The 19,044-nt window shown below is 36.5% G+C and overlaps 3 protein-coding genes across 7 annotated transcripts in view; all 3 read left to right on the top strand.

Moving 5' to 3' along the window:
- The first annotated feature begins 4,508 nt into the window (after positions 1 to 4,508).
- LOC138123345 (insulinoma-associated protein 1a-like) lies at positions 4,509 to 6,737 on the top strand. The gene has a single exon (XM_069038009.1). It carries the CDS (start codon positions 4,572 to 4,574, stop codon positions 5,376 to 5,378), a length of 807 nt encoding a protein of 268 aa, XP_068894110.1. The 5' UTR covers positions 4,509 to 4,571; the 3' UTR covers positions 5,379 to 6,737.
- A 65-nt stretch (positions 6,738 to 6,802) lies between these two features.
- On the top strand, positions 6,803 to 9,432 carry LOC138123344 (uncharacterized). 2 transcript variants are annotated; one of them, XM_069038006.1, is made up of 8 exons: positions 6,803 to 7,528; positions 7,575 to 7,931; positions 7,986 to 8,147; positions 8,201 to 8,362; positions 8,410 to 8,700; positions 8,750 to 8,911; positions 8,961 to 9,134; positions 9,184 to 9,432. In XM_069038006.1, the coding sequence occupies exons 1-8, from the start codon at positions 7,030 to 7,032 to the stop codon at positions 9,345 to 9,347; spliced, it is 1,971 nt and encodes a 656-aa protein (XP_068894107.1). In that variant the 5' UTR covers positions 6,803 to 7,029; the 3' UTR covers positions 9,348 to 9,432. The 2 variants fall into 2 exon arrangements, with proteins under 2 accessions (XP_068894107.1, XP_068894108.1); XM_069038007.1 differs by having other exon boundaries at positions 8,961 to 9,432.
- A 792-nt stretch (positions 9,433 to 10,224) lies between these two features.
- Positions 10,225 to 19,044, top strand: part of Ppn (Papilin) — a 49,866-nt gene continuing 41,046 nt past the window's right edge. For all 4 annotated transcript variants that reach the window (XM_069037984.1, XM_069037988.1, XM_069037987.1 and 1 more), the window contains exon 1: positions 10,225 to 10,398. In XM_069037984.1, coding sequence (XP_068894085.1) covers positions 10,370 to 10,398 — 29 coding nt within the window. In that variant the 5' untranslated portion in view covers positions 10,225 to 10,369. The remainder of the gene's footprint in view (positions 10,399 to 19,044) is intronic.

Raw genomic sequence — 19,044 nt, forward strand, 5'->3', positions numbered from 1 at the left:
CCTATTACGTACTTATCACAGTGACAGATAAGTCATTTGCACCACAATGGTTTTTTTATTTTGGCACAGCGTATAGGTATAATTATATATTTTTTTTATTAAAATGAATTCTCTCCTGGTTTTCTCTTAATAATTGTATCATAACTTCATAAAAATAAAAAATCCTTCCAAATTTTGTTTGTTGGGCTTATTTAATATTCATTTTTCTAATAGAGCAACATAGCAGGAGACTCCATAGTATGGCAATATGTATAGTTGGATGCAAAAAAATGGGAACTGTCAGAATAAAATTGACATATTTTTTATAATGTGAAACCTTCTTACGAGAGATAGGTTAGAATTATGATCAAAATTCAATGACATTTTTAAAAATTATTTGATAGGTATTGTCAAGTAGACAATTATGTAATTGACAAATGGACAAATCCAAATTTACTGTCGCGAGTAATACATTTTGGTCGTCAAGTTTAGAATAAAACTTTGACAAATTTTTTTCTGATTGACGTTTTATTGACATTGGTCCTAATTAAACAGGCAAAATTTTTAATTTGTGACAGTAGCGGGAAATTTCAAAATGACCTTGACGACCAAGATTTAATGCTCGCGACTGTACATTAGGAAAATTTCCATTTCCCGTTTTTTTTTTTGCAACCAACTGTACCAAAGTCTCAACCAATCTCAGAACCAAACATTTATTTTTATAATTAAAATATCATAAACGAACACTCTTAATAAATGGTCATTACAAAATGGTCATAATAAGTATATTTTTACGACTATACCGAAAATATCTGTACAAATCATTTAATTTCACATGATAGTTATTTACTACAAACTGACGGAACTGTTTAAAACAAAATGATAATTTAATTATGACAAATGACATTTATACCAATGGCCTGATGGGCAACAAGAATGACAATTTATCGTGTGCAGTGACATTACTGACATTTCAATAAACTCACCCCCACACGGCTAAGTGAAAAATAATTTTTTCATCGCACCACCCAGACCCTTATCTCTACTTAATTCCATAAGAAAAACGTCGATCTCACAACAAAACCAAGTCTTGAGATCTGAACAATTTTTCAGAAAGCGGGCCCCTACATTACAGTTGTGAAAACAGGAAAAGAAATTTCGAAATTTATTTGCAGAGCGATATGATATTCGATTTGAAAGGACTACATGGGGGAGATCTCGATAAGTTTGTTTATCAATTATTAATAAAATAGATTTTAATGGGGAGTTATTTCGCTGCGGAAGATAAGATACATTTGTTTGTTTGTTGCAAGAACTGCTAAAATAAATACGAGAGATCGTTGCAGGAAATGTGTGCTGAAAATGTGTCTTTGTTAAGATTTTTTCAGTTCAGTCGGAAAAACTCCTTTTCACGTGAAGAGCAAGTGATTCACTTACGTCGGGAATTAGGGGTGATTCATTATTGATCAGGTCGTCACACCTGTCCATGCCGTTAGAAAATCCCCCGCCATGTATTTGCCATAGAGGATTTTTGTTGGTCGTTCCGTTCGACTCCGTATCGATTTCGCACTGACAACGGAACTATTCGTAGCGGAGTTGTTTGTTTTCAAACAGGAATGCAAATGTTGATGTAAATATGTTACAGACACTTGATATTTTAATGCACCCGTCCCGGGGCTACGCCTGTATCACGTAACATAATCACATCCAAGGAATTCCTTCGAATATGAGACGACCCAGCCCCTTGGAAAAAATTAACAATTTTAATTTGCCAACAACTAATTTACAGCAGACACAGTCGAGCGCACTTTTCCCGACGAGAAACTAAATTATTCCCGGCGATAGCACCGTAAACATCGCCTTTATTAAATTTCAAGTGTGCCGTTTTATTAAAAATTTAATGGAAACTTCAATATTAAGATACAGGAATTATCCTTTTCAATTACGGCTTTTTCACGAACCAAATGTCACGTCGTGGAATTATTAAGGGTGTCGCGTATGTCGCCGATGACATTTGCGTGATGGACGGGAGATTTTGTTTTATTGTCCAAAGAAAATCCGATGAAGAATTAAAGCGATTATGGAAATTTTAACGGAATCGATTTATATTCATAAAGTTATAACACTTGTCGGAGCGAGCTGTTGATTTTCCGCCCCCGGTGGACGCCGGGGGCTTCATCGGAGCCCGAAAATTGGCCAATAAAAATTCAAGCGAACTGAATTTCATTCTTTACAGCTAATTTGGTTGGCCGGGAAGTCTGCAAATCTGTCATTAATAGGCTTACTTCATCCATCCTTCTGCACCGAAGAACTAAACACTTTAAAGTTACGAGGGCCAAATAGAAAATCGAAAAAGTTTCTTCCTACAGTTAGTTTCTGATTGCTCTGATGCGACTACAGCTTTGCTTCAAAAAAAAAAATTAATATAGATACCTACTAGATTTGATACGTCAAACTGATTTCTTTTCTTAGAACTTACATAAAAAAAAATTATGCAACCGTACGCGAAACCAGTACTTTGCGTACCTAAAACAGGCCGCGAAATCCAATTTCGCGGTCGTTGCTTTTAACGTATTCATTGACAGTGAAGTAAATTTTGCTTGTTCGTTTTATAATAATCACAAAAAGCACAAAAAAATTGTGTACAGCTTGGCCGCGAAATCCTTTAACATCCTCGAGATTGTCTGACTCGGCCGCAAGCAGCCTCGGTGACAATTTTTCTCTCGGTACGTTAAAGAATGATTTTACGACCTTGATATAGAAATACATAACTATTTCTTTGACTTTTTTTTCATAATAATAAATTAACTGGATTTTTTTTTCTCTTTTCCTCTGTCTCGCCCCCTTAATTTAGCTCATTTTTTTCAGTAGATTTTTGTAACGTCCCTCTGTATATTCTGACATTTGAACACGTCAGGATCCTCTGTATGTTTTTGTTTTAATTGCCTACATTGTTTCATTTGTTTGAATTTTGTATCTCTCATGTCAGATGCGGGGTGAAATCCTCCCCGCTTGGCTCGAAACATTCTCCAATAAGGATCGGAATTCTCCAGTAACAGCTCAATTTGTTCGGTAATTTCTTTTATGGGGGTCGCTGCATCCCCCGTAGATCCTGGCGATAAAAAATTTCACTTTATTGAGAACCGCTGATGATAAGCAAGAGTGTTGACCCCCTGCCATCAAGACAGGGCGGAAAGCAGACACACCGGTCTTAGTTGCAGCTGCGGCTCCTTTGTTACGGATCTAGGGGTGAAAGGTAAAGGGTGTAGGGCACGCGTCTGCTCGACCCTCCGCCCCTCGGTGCATTACCTGCAATACACTCCGCTAATGAAGTAAGCTGCGCGGCGAAGTCAACCGTTTAATTGAATCCTTCTTGCATCACAACAGAAAAGAAAGTTTCTCTCGATTTAATTGGCGTTCTTATCGACGTCTCAAACACCTGATAAGACGTAAAACAGGTGTCAAATTATGTATTGGCAACAGGTGTCGTGTTGTTGATATGAATGCAGTTCGGGAATAATAAGACACCCTCCTTTAAGGTGTGTTCCTTTGAAATCACGGCGACCCACTGAGGGGTTGTTAAGTAGCTGGGGACGCACTTGTGGAGACACGGATGTTGAACAGTCAATGGTCGGTGACTTGAGGGGCTGTTCTGGAGATTTACCACAACACAAAGGGGCGCTTCTTTAAGCTTATCTCATTAAAATTCATTTGTCGCAGAAGCAAGTGCAAAATGGAAGTGACAAGTGCAGCAAGATGTCATCGTTAAGGCAACAGAACGATTCGATTTTTCAAAACGATATCAAAATGACAAAATGTAATTCTTTTCGTGAAATTGTAGCACACGTGAATTTAAGAGAGTGTGGATTAAGCTGCGACAACGGTTTGTTTGAGCACATCACGTTAGAGAGGGTGGCATCGTGTTAATGATGGGACCATAAATACTGGTTTAAGAAGTTATAGAGCTAGAATGTATAAGTAATGTTTTGTTAGAATATAAAAGCTTTGGTATAAAAAAATAAAAACAAAATAATTTCACTCGATTGTCGGGATTGTGGTTTGTCAATTAGACAGACAAGCGAACCCCTGGTCATTTGATTAAAACTGCCGGAAGTGAGACATCGATAAATTTCATTGAAGTAACGGAAAACACGAAATCGTGGGGTGGAAGTGCAATAACTGTCGATATGTCCGATAATAGATTGTAAAAAAAGTCGACGGTGGGGCAATCAACGAAAAAATCCCACAAGACACGGCCGCCCCCCGACGCGTTTATCGAGGGTGTTAGTTGACCATCTGCGGGGGAATCCTGCAAATGATTTGTTGTGGAAGACCGTTACACCAGCGTATTGTCTCACGAAAATCGAGCGTGTAAAATCCGTTAGTGCTAGCTTTTCCGGACAACTGAGCTTCCAGATTTGCCCTCGCCAATGGTGACAGGGGGTGGAGTTCGGAACTCCACCTAGCGCAAGCCTCGTGCGCGCCTTAGGCGGGGTGAAAGAGCTGATTGGGAGCCGGCTTTCGAGCTTGAAAGCTCACCAATTCAAAATGCAAACCGGCCGAATTCAGTCGGTCGTCGCACACCCCGAGGGATGCCTCGTGTCTATTACCAACATGAGATGGAATTCGCCGCATTTCGACCCAGCACGTTCGGCCAACCGACGGTCCTCCAGCGCCTCGGCCTCGAGCCGCACCTCCTGTCGTCGACGGCGGTGCACCTCCAGCAGTACCTGCGCTACTCCGAACCCCTGGAGCTCGCGGCCTACCCCCTGGATCTGAGCCTGAAGAGCCAGGTGCCCATCACGCCGCCGTGCACGCCGTCGCCCGGCGTCAAGAGGGCCCGATCGCCCACCCCCGAAGTGCCCTCCAAGAAGAAGCCGCAGGCGCACAACTCGGCCCCCAAGAAGAACAAGGCCACGCGGAAGCTCAACTTCGACGAGGACAACAGCTCGCCGGTCTCCGGGACCATCATCAGGGAGCTGCGCCCCGACGAGAACCTCGTCGTGCGGAAGGGCGACATCGATCCCGCCTTCAACGTCGTCGAAATCACCGAAGAGGCCAAAGCCGAACTCGCCAAAATCGAGAACCACATAGGCGACTACGTCTGTCGCCTCTGCAAGGAGCTCTACGAAGACGCTTTCGGATTGGCCCAGCACAGGTGCTCCAGGATAGTACACGTCGAGTATCGCTGCCCCGAGTGTGATAAAGTCTTCAACTGTCCCGCCAACTTGGCTTCTCACAGACGCTGGCACAAACCCAGGCCGACCAACAACAACAAAGACAACAAGAACGAAGAGAACGAGGACAGTTCGGAGCAATTCCCGTGCGAGGAATGCGGCAAGAGGTTTCGGAGGATTGCATATTTGAGAAAACATCAAGCCATCCATCAGATTGACTGACAAAGACTTGTTCCTGTCAGACCGATACCCAGGATGGCGCCCAGGCTGTGGAGACCTCCACCCTTGCCACCTGTTAATCAGGTTGCGGTAGCCGCGCCTGAAAGGTATGTGCCCAATATTACATGGTTGAACCATTTTTAGTTCCATTTCTGTAATTTTGTAAATAATGTAAATACTTTTAAAATGCTGTTTCTAGTCTCTCTAATTGCTAGTCTGCGAAACCGATCTAGTCCTTTTCTAATTATTTCTAGTCAAAAACGATAAAGTACAAATTCAATTTAATTAAGTGCTTTAATTGCATCTAGTCGTACTTAATTAATAATTAATTTTAAATAATAATTTAAGTTGATGTAAATCTAGTCCCTTATTTTTTTTTTTAATTATTTATAATTAATTTTTTATGCTAGTCACTTAAAAATTAATTTTCACCATCAAAGTCTAGTCAAAACGTTCTAGTCATTTAATTAATGTTATTTTTCCGGATTTAGTAAAACTGGTTGCACATCAGAATCCAATAAAATTTGTTGTAATTAATTTAACACCTAGGCACAATCTATTTATTCATAACGAGGCTAATTTTAATTTCAAGATGAACCATTTTGAGATAGGCAACCAGTTATACAACCCAACCAAGCTCTTATGAATGTTTCGAATGTCCTCCTAGTCCTTAAAACAAATCCAACGTTTGTCTAGTCATAAAATATTGTCTTAGTTGTAAGTTTTCCAAAAGTCTTTCATTTAGTTTCGTGTATAAGGAAATTCTTGTGATATTACTGGATAATTTCTTAGCTTTAAGCAAATTGTACCAAAATCAAAATAATTGTAAGTCTTAAAATTAGGTGCCAAATTTTTCAATGGAAACGCGCTCGCACCATTTAAATGTAAATGTAAATCGTTTAGGTTAGGAAGAAAGTGCGGGCAAGGGAAAAAGTTTGCAATAAGCTTAAAGCGGCAACTTACCACACTATAAAAGAAATTTATTTTAGAAGCTTTATGGAATGTAAAACGTGTGCAACACGCCGATTATATTGTTTTAATTAAATGTAATTGTTTTCAGATCTAGTCGATAATTATTTTAGTCACCCTGTATGTCTAGTCTAAGTCTAATTCTGTATAAAGTTCTGATGTAAATCTGTAAACTGCGAGTGATTCTAGTCAAAATGTAGTGAGCCACAGGCACAACTGGTCTTTATTTTTCGACGCCGTTGAAAAAGAATTCCAAAAAATTTTGATCTCGACCTGTGGACATTTAGTTTTAAGTCTTGTATATTACTGTAAATTAAATGTAATTTTATGTATATAAAAGCACTGATGTATTACACTTGTGTGTTTATTTTATCTAATAAAAACTTTAAAAAGCGTCAAAATGTTTATACTTTTTGTTTTGTCACGTTGGTATTGGTAGTTGGTAACCATTTGTCCATTTGGTAACTATAACGAATCGACAGGTTGGCGGTTGATGGTTTAAGCGCCAAACAGTAAAATAGGTTATAATAAAGTGATTTTAATTTTATTGCGCGTTATTTACAAATTATAACTTTATTTTTTTTACCACATTTTTTTCTGGGGCACAATCTAAACATTTTGCCGTAACTTACACGTTCAGTTTTAAAATATCGTGAGCAGTTGACAAATTATTTGAAACGAGAAAATGAACGATTGGAGCAAATCGAACGAAAGTCTGTCTCCCCAATTAAATCGCCACAGTCGTATTGTAACACGTCGCGACAGTTCGGATTTAAGTGAATTTTCACTGGATCTGGAGGATGACCCTCCTCCAGATCTAGGAACTTCTCAAACTGGTTCTCGATTAAATACTCAAAGCTATCATCACTTTGATGTCATAGCTCTGCACCCAAATAATGAAGACAACCCAAATGATGTATCTTCAAGTGAACTTTCACTGGACCCGGCGAATGTGCATCATCCAGATCAAGCAACTAATCAAACTGGTTCTAGACTAAATAATCAAAGAGATCATGACTTCGAGAACACACAGGTTGATCCAGGTAACAACAATGAAGACCGTGTTTATGAAGATATGACTTTTGAACAAGTGGAAGATACAGATCTAACTCCAGAAGAATCTTTTATTTTTATGCTAGGAATGCTGAATAGAATTGAAAAGTATTCGGAGACTTTAAATGATGGTATAACATGCAGAAATGCTGACTTCTTGTTAACAATTTTTTTCAGGTGTTCATGGTAAATGGTACAAAAATAACATAGCAATGGTTAAAACTGTTTTAATAAAAAGCTACAGTTTATTTAAAAGTGAAAATCTTAGAAGACATAATGGTTCTCTTTATATTGGTAACAAACCTTCACAAACACAGGTTCATAAAGACAATAATGGTTCAGAATTGAAGAAATTAAAAAAAAGAGGTGTAAAAGCAAAGAAGAAAGTAGTTTTTAGAGGAAAAAAGGATAACCAATATTCCAGTACACAAGCAGAATTAAATATAGATGATCAAGCAAATATTGAAACTCTAGAGGAGAGATTTGGTTTGGATAAATCAGAACTGAGGAGGTCACAGTGTTTACAAATAAAGGGTAAAATGTTCACATTGTTTTAATTTAACTATTAGTACTAATATCTTTTTTTAGATAAAAAAGATGTGTTTTGTGATAAAATAAAAAAGAAGAGTCAACATTCCAATACACAAGTGGAAGTAAATGTAGATTATGAAGAAAATACTGAAATTCCAGAGAAAATATTTAGTTTGGATAAATTGGAAACTAGGAGGTCACAGCGCTTACCAATCAAGGGTAAAATGTACACATTGTTTTAATTTAACTATTAGTACTAATATCTTTTTTAGATAAAAAAGATGTGTTTTGTGATAAAATAAAAAAGAAGAGTCAACATTCCAATACACAAGTGGAAGTAAATATAGATTATGAAGAAAATACTGAAATTCCAGAGAAAATATTTAGTTTGGATAAATTGAAAACTAGGAGGTCACAGCGCTTACAAATCAAAAGTAAAATGTACACACTGTTTTATTTTAACTACATATTTTTTTATTAGATAAGGAAGTATTGAAAAGTGATAATATTCAAAAACATAATGGTTCTCTTGGTATCGATGACACACCTTCACAAACACAGATTCATGAAGTTAATAATAGTTCAGAATTGAAAAAATTTAAAAAAAGATGTGTAAAAGCAAAGAAAAAAGTAGTTTCTAATGGAAAAAGTGATAATCAATGTTCCAGTACAGAAGTAGAACTAAATACAGATTATCAAGAAAATACTAAACCTCCAGAGAAGAGTTTGGGTAAATCAGAACCAAGGAGGTCACAGCGTTTACAAATCGAGGGTAAAATATACACACTGTTTTATTTTCACTACTTTTTTTTTTTTATTAGATAGAGAAGTTGTGTTTTGTGATAGGTTAGAATACGTTCATTTAAAGTTAGCAGCTGCAACATCTACACCATTACCAGAAAGATTAAATAAATCACTGAGTGCAAAGCAACAAACAGTGAAAAGAAAATCTAGGAGTTCATGTGGTATTCCCAGCAAGAGAGGTATAAGCATAGAGATGTGGAGGATTGTTGTCTCACTATGTATATTCAGGTAGAAATAGTGGCAAGGCTTCCTTAAATTCTACAGTACCAACATCATCACAAGAGAATGTCACTTTGGGCACTGTAGTAAATAAAAGTAGACAGAGTAGTCGAGCATGTAAAAGATTGTCCAAAAACCCATCTAGGAAAAGGGCCAAGAGTTTGGATTTGAAGTCTAAAAAGGGTAAATTATAAAAAAAAATCTGTTTACAATTGTGGCGTTGATATTTCAGGGAAGGGTGGTTCAGGAACAAAAGATGCAAGTCCTGTGTTAGAAAAAACGAATACACTGGCATCAACAAGTTCCACATCTCTTTTTGGCAAAAGAAAGTTATATTCCGTTGATTCGTGGTTGGATTCTTTGCCCTCAATTCTTAATTCTACATCATACTTGTAATATATCGTTATTTTTATTTTGTTTAACAATAATATTGTACACATTTTATTATTAAAAGAGACCTTTACGTTCTTTATAATCGTGATCTGTGTGTAATACTACCACCCGTAAGATGGCGCCACTAACACGATCCCTACAGCGTCTTATTTTCGGCGGGCAAGATTATGAATGAAAGCACAACGATCCGAAAAATTATTGTTTTGTCAAAACCGGACAACGTATCGTGATAAAACTATTTTTATTTGGGAGCGTCAACACATCTGTGAAAGATAAAACCTACCACTATATATCCGGTATAGTACGTTCGGAATTAGTCCGTGTTCTAAATAAAGTAAAGTATTCATGAAATAGGGAAATCAAAAGAAGATTAATTATACACGAGGTAACGTAGGAGTGGGAAGCTACAAAGATAACAGCTTCCTCTGAGGCACTTCCGCTATTATTCTGCCCCAACTCTTTTATCCGCACGAATTTTGCACTCTTCCCCAAAGATTTTGCTCGATATCCACCCCGAGGGGGTCGCACGCTCACAAAAAATGCTTCAGGACATCGGCCGCTGCTCGTACGCGGAACGAGTGGTCAATAAAGTCAACGAATTTTTGTCAATAAAACGAATTTATTTTCGAAAAAAAAAACAAATCCGCTTTGGCGATTCTTCAGCTCGTCCGGCGCCTCGCTCCGATTTCGGCGTAAAACTGGTCCCAAAGGGTACTAATAGCCGAAGGTTGTCAAACTCGGCGAAGCTCCAGACTCGATGATGTTGCAGATAAGAGCTGCCCTTTTCTGTCGGCGTGGAGAAGAAATTCGAGGTGGCGACTCTAAGGGCTCCTTCTTGGTGGCTTTGAACAGAGGGTATAAATAGAGGTTCCAGTACTAGACGGTCCATTCCATCGTGTTGTACTGCGAAAGCGGTACCTCTCGAGACGCGTCTCGGTTTCCTCGGCGATCATCTCGCGCCACTTTGTGTGTGTTTCAAGTGCAAGACCAAGCTCCGGAGCACAGCGGCGAGCGATTTTTTAAGGATGCGATTTCTTCAGAGGCGGCACCTCATGTGAGTACCCGACCCGGCCTTTTTCGCTTCGCCCGATGGATTCCAATTTTCGATTTCATTTTGCCGCAATCGCTCGAAAGGCTGAGCTGCGGTGGTGACTGTTCTTGCACAAAAATTCACTTTCGAGCGGTCAGAGTTGTTGGTGGCCGTTCGAGTTTTTTGCTCGGATACGTTCACCCTTTTGTTATTTAATATCAATCAAAATAATCTATAATTCAATCACGGGCAATTTATGCTGTTTGTATTCTTTTTCTCTCAAGGATATCTAAATTTAGACGATGGTTTTTATTTGTATCAGTTAAAGTTTTTATTGTTCAAAAATGTACAACTATAGGTTCCTGCTTCGCTATTTAGCTCCGAGCTTGTGGCTGTTGAAGCTAACAGAATTCAGGCTCGAAGCTCTGATTTGATCTTCTACATTGGTCACGTTTGTACGCGAGGCAGTTATATGAAGATGTGCTTTTTAACGATCGAAATGTTTTTAAACAGAAATTTTATTGGACGTCGAGGAATGCTTTTACCCTATTTTTCCAAGACAAACTAATATGTCAATAGGTATATACTGAGTGGAACAAAAAAGTTCGTTGCAAATTCTCTAAATTAGGTTCGTAAACTCAAAACAAAGGTTTTTTTACTGTGTCAATTAATGAATTAATTAATTAGTTAATTAATTAATCAATTAAACATACAGTTGGTACTCGTATTATTCACTATTTTCCAGCACCAACGCACTCATCAAGCATCGAAACTGAGTCATTAAAAAAGAAAACCGTATTGGTGTGCATTTTATAAAATATGACATACCTACCTACAAGGGGTATTTTTAAAATGTGCCGAAATTTTACCTACGAGGTTGTGGGACAACGTAGAAGACTAAAAGAAATTTAAAAAAAATTATCTCAAAAATTACATGTCATTTTATTTTTTGACAGAATTTTTTAAATATTTTTTCCGAGTTCTACATGAAGCCAGTAGCTCGTGGTTAAAATTTTGCCGTGCATTTCAGGAGCACTCTGTACTTTTGAATTCTTCTAATGAATTAATATGAACTTTTACTTTTTTATTGCGATATGTCACCAGATTTATAGAAAATATATAAAAATCAAAACGACGTTAAATCAATATTTTTGAGCTTTTAAAATCATAAATATTTAATATACTTTTCAAGAACATTTTTGCCGTGATGAAAACCGCTCCGTAAATAGTTTTTATCGTCCACCCTGTACACAAATTTTGAACTGAATTGACAATTAAGTCGAACTAAAAACAAACGCTGATCACCTTCCACGTGACCAACATGATTTTTGTCCTAATAGTCAATAATAACGTGGCTCACGTCCTTTTCAATAGAAATCGACGTGACCTGTCAATACATGGCATTTTAATTTTAAAACTTTGTCATTTTATGTTCTCAAATTTAACAACACTGTTAAGTCATCATTGCGGTTGTTACGTTACGTGCCTAGAAATTAAGCTCTGTGGTGCTCACACAGGCGCCACCATTGTTTTAATGCGCTTAAGTCAACGCCACTCGTCACCTCTTCGGCCCACAAGATTTAGCACTCCATTTGAGCAATTTTAAAGATTTTCGTCGAGTTTGATACCTTTGCAAGAACATTACAATCAAATCCTGTTTTATTTTTCTTTGTTTTTTCGAGCTTTGATCTACTCTCATAGAAAATAGAACATTCATATGCTTCGTATCATACTTCTCAACAGGTTTAAACAACAGGTTCTGATTTTAATTTGGTTGTTATTTGATATTTTCCGGTAAAAGGAGGAATAAGGAATACATTTTGGGGTTAAGCTCTTTTCAAAATTTCATCAGTTTTGCCAAGAGGAAAAATATAAACGTCGGCAGGGAAGAATGTCTGTTCGAAACCAAATTTAAACTGTCGTAAATAATTTGAGTAAATTTTACGAAAAATAAATACTTGGTAATGCAACGAGATGACACTGGAAGTGCCCCGATGAAGCCTCTGAAAAGTTGTTTAATGACAGGTTGGGCAGGAGAAATTTGACAGTGATGTAGATGAAAGAGCCTGTAGGTAATTTCATTCAATTTAATTTAATTTTAACAGTGGCACTTAATTACTTGCTTGTTTAAGGGTTAAGATGAGTCGTGAGTCTGAATATAGTTATTTATTATAAAGTTTTTCAAACAAAAAAAAAAAACGCACAAGATGTATTACTGCTTCGACATTATGTAATTTCTTAAACAAATGAATGAGGTGTCTAAATGAAATAATAATAAAATCTGATCAAAAGTGCTTTGAAAAATTTCAGGAACGCGTGTCTAGCATAATATGTTACATTTAGCTAAGTGACAAACCACCCTAAAAATATATAACTTTCTGTCATAAATGGCTTTTGTTCAGTCGAAAAACCATTTTATTAGTTAAAAAAAATGTTTTGATGACTATAGAGCACAAAATAAAAAACATCAATACTTGGAAATTGAATCAGACAACAGTGATAGCAATATACGGAAAATAATCAAAATTTGTAATAAAACACACAGATTTTTATTTAGAGATATTAAGCAACTTTTTTAAAATCCAAAAACTTTCAGTTTTTTTGCAATATGAATGGAAATTCAAGAATTAAATATTAAAGGATACATTTCCATTCATAATACCTAATATTTGAATGTTGACTAACCACTTTGTTTATTTGTTTCATAATCTACTGTTAGCTCATTCTAAATAAATATGCAAAATAATTTAAAAAAGGATCTAATAAAATTTCGACCGAACATTGTGTTCAAATGTTACCTTCTTGTGATCGATCATCTATAAATATTTTTGTTGTCACGCCTTAAACAAATAGGAATGAAATTATGCACATCATAAAATGGAATTAGATGTACACTGCTGAATAATGCAGCGATTTATTAATCAAATTATGGTGTGCGAGATGCAGCATACAAAGAATCATTTATGTCACCGTTAATTTTAAAAACAAAAATTCACAAGTGCAATTCACGTAGCTAGGACGAAAAAAATATTTATTAACCTTGACAGAATAATTGTTTGATTCGACGATTAAAAAGTGTTCTTAAGCAAATATGGACTTGTTCAAACAGCAATCTAAAAACAAATGTTCCTTGAATCTCTCGTTAAAAATCGTTAATCAAACATTATTTTTGACGATCGAAGGGAATTAACAGCAGCGACGCACCTTATCTTCCGGGTTAAAAGTAAAATATTTGTGAAACAATGAATCTTATTGTATTGCCAATATGTATTATCATGTGGGTTCTCGTTGGCCCTCAATTAAAATTTCGCCCGACGACAAATTGCGCTCCGTGTTTATTTATTATATAATTGTGTACAAGAATATTTATTTAATAGGTACATAACAACGTAATAATAATAATAATAAAATTACATAATGGGAGCTAGGTGTTGCGAGGAGTGGATGAATTTATTTGCAGCAGGTTCGCCACGCAAATTGCGGCCTCGTCGAAATAATAATAAATGTAAATTGCCCCATAAATGCATCTTGAAATTACAAGAGAGAAAATTAAAGCGCGTGAAAAAGTGCAGCGTGTCAAACAGCCATTACGAATGCGATGTTCACATCGAAACTATGTGGCGAAGAAGTGCAAAAATAAGAGCAAAACGGTCCAACGGCATTGGTCTCCGTTTGGCCGAATAGCGCGAATTTGGTCGTCAAGGTCTCGTCCATTTGCATTTGTGCATCGCCTGTCCAAAATGTCCGCATCCTGTCCCATAAGAAACCCGCTCAGGTCCGAATTTTTACGAGCGGGTTATGATCGATGGGTGTACCGTTTGGGTACCAATTTGGCGTTGCGTAACGCGTCGGTGCGTTTTTATCGGCGTTCATTTGCATTCAGGAGTCCTGGTTCAACAAACTCCTGACGCAGGATGAAGTTTTACGGGCGTTGGAATCAATCCGCTAAGAATAGAGAGGCGAACGTGTCCGAATTGCACCGGGCCCTACCACGGCCTTGGACGTCTGCACCACCACCCAACGAGCCGGCTCTCACGGGATGCAAAAAATCGAGAAACACGACACCATCCGGTGGGGTTCCTCGAACCAGACGATTTCAATGGGGTTCAGATCGGGACGGTGCGTCTCATTAAGGGGCTCCATTGTGGGGCCTTAATCAATCTTGTCTGCCGGCAAAACGCGCATTTTTTCCTGATGGTTTAATTATCGGACGAGTTTTTGCCAATTCGGAGCGATCACGATAATTGCTCGGATGGGTTTTTAACTGGCGAATCTGCGAAAGTCGCTCATGCGGTAATTAGCAAGACAACGAACCGCCCCACGCTACCTGCAGGAGAGAGGAATATTAACGACGCTTAATGTTGTTCTTGTCGTACACAATAAAGCGTAATGGTAATGGGATTATCGGAATTACCATTCGGTTCCAGCGGCGTTTTCAAGGATCGCCACGAGTAATTGGTCTGTTTTAGTGGCGATAAAATTGTTATGTCTCTTGCACAATGCCGCCGATTTGCATTTTTTGCGTCGGGACCGTGATGGTTTTGTGAAATGTTCGAAAATTGGTGGAAGAATGGTCACAATGGGTGCGCTAACGATGCTAACTTCTGTGGGTGTCGTGGCATATAACAGTAACGAGTCCTTCTGGGTTAGTCGGGTTGCGTCATTGTGTCGTCTGATCAGGAAAGTAAACAAAGACAATCTCACCTCTCACAGTGTAACATTCGTTGTGACGATGCGATTTAGATTATTTGCTAATTTCATTATGAATCCGCGTACTAATTTATGCAGTCGAAAGAAGAAAAGGTTCGATTAGCGCGACCCCAATTTTTAATTTCAAAATTCACCAAAAATAACAGTAGGTCTATTGTGAAGCTTCTCTTCACTACAAATATTGAAATTTAGAATTAAAATACCTGCGGTGTTAGCGTTTCTGTCTATTTTTGTGTCAAGTAAACGCAACAAATGAAAACAGTTGGACAGTGTGGTTCAAGAAAAAATACAAAAAAATTCCTGGTAGTTTACAGAGTTGAGTCATATCCTAAAAGAATCTGTTTTACTTTCGCTTATTTATATATTTAAAGCTTCTGTCTTTTAAAATAAGCAAAATATATTGAGAGCCTGGGACGTTTTCAGAGAAGTCCTCTGTTTGTGTGTTTAAAATGACAATGTTGACGAGTTTTTAAATGTAGTCTGCACCAAAATCAAAAATCACCACCTGTTGAATTAGGTTGTTAAAAAAATTGTTCACCAGCGAGTTCCAACGTAACTTTAAGAGTAAATCAGAATCTTCAAAGTAAGAGACTGAATCAGTCTAAAACAATAGTGGAGACAAAATCAATTATTGCTAATTTGCAACAAACTGACATAATTAACAACCAATGGCATATTGGTTAATATAACCCTACTTTCCCCAGTGTGCACTAAACAGCATTGCCAGTTGTAATTTTGGGTTGGAATGCAGTGTTGGTATTTTTTTATTTTGGCGTACGCTATAATAATTAAACTTCTATTTTTATCCTTGAAATTTGAAAGGTCATAACCTGTAATTCCTTACTCGCCCTTTACCGTTAAATGTCTTATTTAGCATTACCTTTTGATTTTAAGTTTTGTTTTTAAAAATAACAAAAGTGCAAATTAATACAAGGTGATCAAGAAGGATTGTTTGAGTTGGCAATACAATTAAGAACATTTTTTTATTTAGCAAACAACGTGTCTCGGAGAAATAAGTACATTAATTTTAACTGGTAATAGAACTCGTTAAGAGAAACAATATATTTTTTCCTAATACTGTAATACTGAAGTTATCCAATTAAAATTATTGAAATATTTGGGATAAATTTCGTTACCCGCCTATGGGGATTATACCTATGCTTCGCCGAAGCTGATAAGCGAAAAAGAAAAAACAAATGCAAGAAAACTTTCACTTGTCTTTTGCCAACTTATGCAGAGCGGCTAACTGCTGCACCCGTTGCTGTAATCTTTAATGATAAGGGTGGAATAGAAAAAAGAGAATCATATCGTAGATTTTAAATGAAAACAAAAAATTTTAATAATAAATATTTTTTGTTCTACACTGTCAGAATTTGAGAATTTTCTCCTGTGTGAACGGATTTTGATAAATGTCACAACTTGTCAAAACGAAACGTCAAGCTAATTTTAAAGATTTTAAGCGATTTGGAGCCTTTAAGAGGCTCGTCGATCAAAAAAAAAATGTATTCAATTCGTTCGTGTGTAAACTGGCCCACTCATGCCAAAAAAAGCCCAATTTACACAGGAACTCGTTAAATAAACTACTATAAATTGACCCTAATGATTAATGAATCACCCATATCTATGACAATGACAAAATGTCTCCTAAAAATTCTCATGAAGTAATCAGAGTAATCACTAATCATTACATGAAGTGTTCAAAGTGCGAAATGATTCTTCCACTCTTTTCAGCATACTTCTGTTATTGCAAATTGTTGTGGCAGCATTTTCCACCCGTTTTCTTAAAACTTCAATTGTATCCATTAGGGTCGAATATACCATTCTCTGGGGTCGAGGAGCACTCCCGCACACTTCACCATACACCAACACAACACCTATGTATTCACTATTCGAAAATAAACGAAACATTTACACAAAATTTTAGCTTAAATCACAGAATCAATACATCAACACCTGCCTCTTGCAGTCGGATAAAACTAACTAAAATGTAATCCTCTCTACCTCGGCCGCAAAGCGAAAAAACTTTATTCTAAAAACACAATGTTTTGCGCTGATTTTACAATAGTATATTAAAAAACAAGTTTCATAAGACTAGTCTTGAAGCACGCATTCAAATTTAAAAACTGAGTGGCGTAACCACGAGTTATTTTAAAGAATGAGGTTTATGAAACGGGTTTTTTATGTAATTTTCCCTTTTTAACTTGTTTTTAAACAAAAATGTTTACTTTAGTCGATTTAGGGATTTTTGTGGCGGTTGGTAATCTCCTAATTTTAAAAGTGAAACTTTGATCAAGTCGCCTTTTGTTTTATCCAAATTCTGTCACAAAACACGAATATGGAAGATAATCAAGATAATTTTGCATGTACTATTCTGGACACGGAATCTTGGCCAACAATTTTTAGACATTTCTAAAAAAAATGATGTAAACCAGTCATTAATAAATGACAATTATTAAAAATCACTTTGAAGTTTTTCTTGTGACATCAAAAAAGCAGGGAAATGGCATTATCGAGTCAAAAGTTGGGTTATATTCAATAAAGGCCAGTTCACACATATGTGTCAGTTAAATGTCAGTCGTGGCCAAGATTCCGTGTCCGGAAAAGTACGCCCCCGAAATATGTGAAATTGCTAAAAATACGGTCAAATTTTTCACTGAACACTTGCTATTCTTGACACATTTTTAATTTAAACTGACGTGCATGACAAGATAATTCCGCATCAAGCTTTGTTAACCTAAAAATTTTCGTAAAATGTTCCGTGAGTTAATGGCTATAATGACATCGCAAATGATGACGTCGCGTTCGTTAATATGTCTATTAGAGAATCAAAATGGAGGCAAATTACAAAAAACCTATTACATATTTCACGGTTACTGTCATTGGGTCAAATAACTAGAAAATAGACAGTTCATTAATTTATAGGGGGGGTTGTTGTTCTTAACGAGATATGGCACCGGTTATACAGTTGTTGGAAAAAAAAACGGGAACTGTCAGAATAAAACTGACACATTTTAGTGTGAAACCTTCTTACGAGAGATAGGTTAAAATTATGGTCAAAATTCAATGACATTTTTAAAAATTGATAGTTATTGTCAAGTAGACAATTAATTGACAAATGGACAAAACCGAATTTACATTAGGAAAATTTTCTTTTCCCGTTTTTGTCGCAACCAACTGTACTTATATATTTGCAACACTGCAACCGTATATGTTTTGTTGGTTTATTTGACAGATATCTGACATAACATTAAATATGACAAAAAAATTAACGATAAAAAGGAATTAAACTTGAAATACAAAACAATTATCTAAAAACTGGCTGAAGGCAATGCTCGTAGTACCCCCCATTTTGTTCTAAACATAAAATGACTTTTTTTTTAGGCTCTCGATCAGATTCACCAACATATTTAATTTAATATGAAATGTCAAATGTTACTTGTCAATGATGCCCGTCAGTGTCAAGCCGTCTACAACCTGAAGTTACTCCAGTTGTATTTTTAGAAAAAAATCTCAAAGTTTAAATTAAATTAAAAATTTGAGTATCAGAGTAAGCACACTTATCGTCAGCAAGGTTGCGTTTCATAAACAGTTTATTTTATCCTCTCCACTCTCGACTCGTTTTTACGATTTTTTAAGAATGCATTCCGGTAGTGATTTTGAGAAAATCGTTCCTCAAAATATGCTCGAGGAATTAGGGAAGATGTCATTTTGGCTTTCAGGCAAGTAAAAACATTAAAATCTATTCCATTTTAGGAACAACGATGAATAAATAATGTGTGGTTTTTGATAAATTTTATTTCACATTACTCAAAATGTAAAAGTGACAAATCGTCAAAAGGATATTTTTACTTCTACAATACTATCGACCCTAAAATGAACGAGGAATCAGTTTTCCTTATGTGCTTAAGTATTTCTGCACGAGACACATTTACAACTTTTTCCATTGTGTTGCTCATCTTG

The sequence above is a fragment of the Tenebrio molitor genome, chromosome 2 (genome assembly GCF_963966145.1).
Source record: "Tenebrio molitor chromosome 2, icTenMoli1.1, whole genome shotgun sequence".
Taxonomy (NCBI): Eukaryota; Metazoa; Arthropoda; class Insecta; order Coleoptera; family Tenebrionidae; genus Tenebrio; species Tenebrio molitor.